Genomic DNA, 5,533 nt, shown 5'->3' with positions numbered 1-5,533 from the left:
ACGCCGTTTCGATTGTCTAAGAGCACACACACACCACACTATATAGGGCCTATACCATAACCTTTTGAAATTGTGTTAAACTATTAATGTGTTTTCTCACGGGTTTTAATGATAATATAGCTATACTAAATGTAGATTAAAGGTGTAATAATAAGCATTTAATTAGGTGGAGTTTTCACCTAGCATAGCAAGCAACACTAAACGCACGCACGCACGCACACGCACACACCAAAGCCATTGCGGCTGCGGTGTATAAACAACCAAGCACTGCCGCGCACAGCTGTGAGCCAAAAATTTAAGAGAAACCCCAACGAGAGACAGCTTCAGTTGTGTGTATGTGTATGTGTATGTGTGTGTGCGTGTGTGCGTGTGCGTGTGCGCGTGTATGTATGTATGTATGTATGTATGTATGTATGCCTGTGTGTGCGTGTGAATGTGCGTGTGTGTGTGCGCGCCGTGTGTGTGTGAATGCGGTGTGTGCGTGCGTGCGTGCGCGCGTGTGTGTGATGTGTGTGTGTGCGCGCGTGTGTGCAAATATTTGACAACGGGAGGTGTAACCCTGCCCGCCGCCGTCCACTGACTTTCAAGAAAATAGATCTTCAAAACTACTCAATGCATTTTTTTTTTTTAAGAATTTGACTTATTAATGATGCTTCTAACCAGAATGATATTTTCAAAAATAATATCTAAATAAGGGAAATTGTACTATGAAATCACCCCATTTCCCTTTTTTTGAAAAATTGTAGGTAATTTTAAAGTAAAATATTGATATATGACTCGAGTCTAAATATCAGTATTTTTCGTTTACTGTAAATACATCCTCAACTAAAAGTGAGAGATAAATGGTTAAACCGCCATCCTCAAATCAGACCCCACTCAAACCCGTCTGGAGGACGGGTAATAGCTAGTTGTTATTATTATTGTTGTTGTTTTGTTGTTTGTTGTTGTTATTATTATAGTTATTATTAAATCTATTGCTTGTAATTCATGTACAAGTACACGTACTTAATACGGTCTTTTTTACGAAGAGAAAAAAATCACGTACCATCGTCAAATATAAATCCGCTAATTATTCAACTAATTAATTAATTGCAGCCGAGCTTCTCGTTGACAAGGCGATGGAGCTGCGTTACGTCGGCGGCGTGTTCGGCGGCAACATCAAGCCGACGCCGTTCCTCTGCCTCCTGCTGAAGATGCTGCAGATTCAGCCGGAGAAGGACATCATCATCGAATTCATCAAGAACGAGGACTTCAAGTGTGTTCTTCCGTTCGTTCGCGGCGTCGTCGCGGCAACGCCGCCGCGATCGCGTGTAGCTGCATTATTACAGTATCACAATATTTAGCGCTAGACAAGTGTGTTCCTGCCTTGTCATGTGATAGTATAACAATGGTGTTAGATTGTTCAGGGTTAGAAATTAACTTTTGAACAAGGGAGTCCAACGGACTACCTGCCCTCAAAAAGAGGGAGTCCGTAGCAAAATGAGGGAGTCCGTAGTCTGAAGATCAAAACTAAAGCACAACAACAATAACGCATACAACATGTGCTTTTTTGAAGATTCATGCGATGCACGTCTGCCAAATTTTCTTTGGACATTTGCTGAAAAAAATACGGTAATTCCGTGAGGCCGTGCTCAGGAAACAAATTTGTTACTTAGTATAGCAGCATTTTCAGGGAGTCACACGGACTCCTGCATATGTCAAATCAGGAAGTCCGACAGTAAATCGGGGAGTATTTGACTCCGGACTCCCGTTAATTTCGCACCCTGTAGTGTAATGCTGTAGTGTGCTACTGCTAGAGCTAGTTCATTAATACTGAACGCGAGAGTTCACGTATGATATAAACAGGAATAGGAAACTGAGTAAGGTATAAACTGGAATAGGCGACTGAGTGGGATATACACTGGAATAGGAGACTGAGCACGAGATATAAACTGGAATAGAAGACGTTGAGTGAGATATAAATTTGAATGGAAGACTTTGAGTGGGATAGAAACTGGCATAGTAGACTTTGAGTGATATATAAAATAAAGGACTGAGTGAGATATAAAATAAAGGACTGAGTGAGATATAAAATAGAGGACTGAGTGAGATATAAACTGTAATGCGTCACTTTGAGTGTGTGTGTCGCGTGCGTGGGTTTGCGTTGCCCCATCGTTCACCATCGCACTCACATGACCTGTCTCCCGTGGCAGATACGTTCGAGCTCTGGGGGCAGTCTACATGAGATTGACTGGATCCTCTCTGGACGTCTTCAAGTATCTGGAACCGCTGCTGAACGACTACAGGAAGATGAGACGCCAGAACAGACAGGGAGGTAAGCGAAGCAGAGACAGAACATCCCCCGATTGTGAGGCATAAGATAACATATTGCTTGTTTCCCCTTTACCGACCGACTCGCCAAAACGCCGCTACTCGACACATTTTATTGGCCGATTAAAACAAAACAAAAATTATTTCGTTTCGCCAAAAAAACAAAAACAAACACATCTTGTCAAAACAAAATAAAAAAGATTTTTCACCTACCTTCCTACTCGGTACCCTGAGAGGCGAGTAGGTAAAGGGGAAACAAACAATAAGGGTGGCCTGACTGCGTTTGACCAATCCCTAGACGTGCTACTGTCTTTTTGCCCTTTCCGTCGTGTGTTTTCGCACCTGAAGCACCCAGGGGCGCGGTCCACGAGAGAGTCTGCAAAGTTTGATCAGATCGTGTGTGCGCGTAACGAGCGTACGGTTGTCTTTAATTATCATTTATTGCATGCATGCGTCTGGTAAAATTAAATGCACGCACACTTATTGGTGTGCTGCAGCAGCAGCCAATCATAGCGCGTCTTTGTAATCTGCTGCTAGTAAGCAGCGGAGTCGGTTCAAGCAGAAGGGTCGACTCGTGCACGTCATTGCAACTGGAACAATAATTCTTGTATCACGTTGATTACGTCTCTCTTCCATGCACTCGACAGCATTGTTCAAGCAGACCGTTATTGCACCCGAAATGGAACAATAATTCTTGTATCTCGTTTGATTGAGTATCTCTCATTTCCATTTTGCACGCAGCCTTGTTAGTCTGACTCCGGGGGTTGGTTGATTGTTTTTTTTTCGTCGGGTTGCGTCTTTGCAGAGTTTGAGTTGCTGCACGTGGATGAATTCATAGATGAACTGCTGCGAGAGGACAGGTCATGTGACGTAATACTCCCTCATATACAGGTGAGGTGACGAGTTGTCGTTGTTGTTGTTGTTGTTGTTGTTGTTATTTTTTGTGGTGATGATATCATAGTTGTTGTTGTTGTGGTTGTTATTGTTATTTTTTGTGGTGATGATGTCATAGTTGTTGTTATTGTTGTTGTCGTCGTCCCTAGTGCAGGGTTCGTAGTGGGTCTTCCAAAGTCTTATAAGTACTTATTTTGCCAAAAATAAAATAAGGGCCCTTAATAGTACTTATTTTTGGTGAAATCTTAGAAAAGTACTTAATAGTCCTTATTTTTTGCTAAAGGATCATTTTTCAACATTTTCTGTGTTGAATTTCGGCGAAACGGCTTTATATAAATATTATTAGTGTACTTTAATAGTCGGTGATCTATCAGAAATCGCGTAAAAAAGTCTTATTTTGGCCTCCAGAAAGAGTATTATAAGTCCTTATTTCAACATGTGTCTTACTACTATGAACCCTGTAGTGTTGTTATTGTCGTTGTCCTTGTTGTCATTGTCACTGTTGTTATTGTTTGTGTCGTTGTCCTTATTGTTACTGTTACTGTTCTTATCACGATTTGGAACTATTTACGGTGTTTATGACAATGGCTCCTAATTGATTGACTGATTGATTGATTGATTGATTGGTTCATTGGCCGGGTTTCAGAAGCGACAGATCCTGGAGGAGACAGAGCAGCTGGAGATGCGAGTCAGTGCGCTGGAGGATGACCTTGACATGGAGTCTGACGAGGAGGAAGAGGAGGAGGTGGTGAAGGTACGCAGGGGCGTTGCCACGGTAACCGCGCAGCATCCAGTGTGACTGTGGTCGTTGTTATGATGGTGTGGTCATATACACATATATATATATAGAGCGAGAGAGAGAGCGATAGAGAGAGAGAGAGAGAGAGAGAGAGAGAGAGATAGATGGGTGGATGGATGGATGGATGGGTGGATGGATGACGGACGGACTGTGACTGTGTGTGTCAGTACAGCATTCTGGTCAGTAGCAGTGTTTGTGATGTTAGATGTTCATCAGATGTTTGTATGTTAACTGCGATGGAAACTTGTTCGGCGTGAATAGAAGGTCTCCTTACTAATCTTGTAACGTATTCAGATAGAGTGAGATCGATAGATGTAGCGTGTTTCCAACCAGATGAGCAAATGTTTTATTTCACAACCTATAGATGGCAGCACAGTCTCATCACACTGACACTTGTTTGTCTCGCAGGAGAAGCGTCCGGAGCCGGAACCTCCCAGCAGAGGGCACCGTGATTGGGACCGCCCCCGCCGGTCGCCCTCCCCGCGATTCCGTGGCCGCCCCGCCCCCAGAAGGTGGGCCCTCCCCTCCGCCGCGTGTGTGTGCGTGCGTGCGTGCGCGTGCGTGTGTGTTTGTGTGCGTGTGTGCGTGCGTGTGTGCATGCGTGCATGTGTGCGTGCGTATGCATGCGTGCGTGCGTGGGTATGTGTGTGTGTGTGTGCATGTGTGCGTGCGTGCGTGTGTGTGCATGCGTGCGTGTGTGGGTGTGTGTGTGTGTGTGCGTGCATGCGTTCGTGTGTACTATATTATATTATACTACATAATACTATATAATATATATATTATATTATATTATATCATATTATATATTTATATTATATTAAAGTAACTATTGCGAGAGTTTTCCAGTGTTTTCCCTACTTTCATGATACCTACCGTTATTGCTTGAGTAACAGCAATTGTCTAGAGTAACGATAAAATGTCTTAGAACCTTCGTATTCACCAAATCATGGACGATTACAATTTTGCGTCCTGTTTATGTTTGCCATCTCTCGGACTTTCTCGCGGTAGCGCGAGACATCTATCACGGTGCAGTAATGCATATAGTCGCACCGCAGAAATCAGGTCAGAGTGTAAACGCGGACGTGCATACTAGCGTAACAGGAATATAGTACTAATGCCGCGTAAAGTCTGTTATTAGAGAAGCTTGTGGATTACCAGTCAGATAGTAACACGGGAATGACAATGACAGAAAGTGCTCCGAATTATTGACATAAAAACTCAATAATATTTACCACACAGAATTGCACGCCCTTTTGTTTTATAATTATGCACTTGGTTTGAAGGCGCCATTTGTGATTTTGAGAGTCGGCATACGATAAAATTTATTGCTGGTATGATGTGGTCAAATCCATTTTTCTATGCTATAACTGCATAAAATCAGAGTGTTTTTAATGTTGGTGTAATCAGTGATATTTCCGCTCTCGGGTGAGACTATATTCAGCTGTATTTAGTTTTTCTGAGCAAAAATCTCGCAATAGTAAGTTTAAATTAAATGTATTCTATATATATTACTAGTACTAGTGCTATATA

General features: G+C 42.7%; 1 protein-coding gene across 1 annotated transcript in view; it reads left to right on the top strand.

The window, feature by feature from the left end:
- Positions 1-5,533, top strand: part of LOC106815323 (pre-mRNA-splicing factor 38A-like) — a 13,826-nt gene that overhangs the window by 6,734 nt on the left and 1,559 nt on the right. The window contains exons 2-6 of the mRNA XM_014819770.1: positions 1,096-1,255; positions 2,193-2,314; positions 3,116-3,201; positions 3,851-3,958; positions 4,412-4,515. Of these exons, the coding sequence (XP_014675256.1) occupies positions 1,096-1,255; positions 2,193-2,314; positions 3,116-3,201; positions 3,851-3,958; positions 4,412-4,515 (580 nt within the window). The remainder of the gene's footprint in view (positions 1-1,095; positions 1,256-2,192; positions 2,315-3,115; positions 3,202-3,850; positions 3,959-4,411; positions 4,516-5,533) is intronic.

This window comes from Priapulus caudatus, unplaced genomic scaffold (assembly GCF_000485595.1).
Source record: "Priapulus caudatus unplaced genomic scaffold, Priapulus_caudatus-5.0.1 Scaffold1090, whole genome shotgun sequence".
NCBI classification, from domain to species: Eukaryota; Metazoa; Priapulida; class Priapulimorpha; order Priapulimorphida; family Priapulidae; genus Priapulus; species Priapulus caudatus.
The sequence above is the reverse complement of the archived record's forward strand: the minus strand, read 5'-3'. Positions and strand labels throughout refer to the sequence as shown.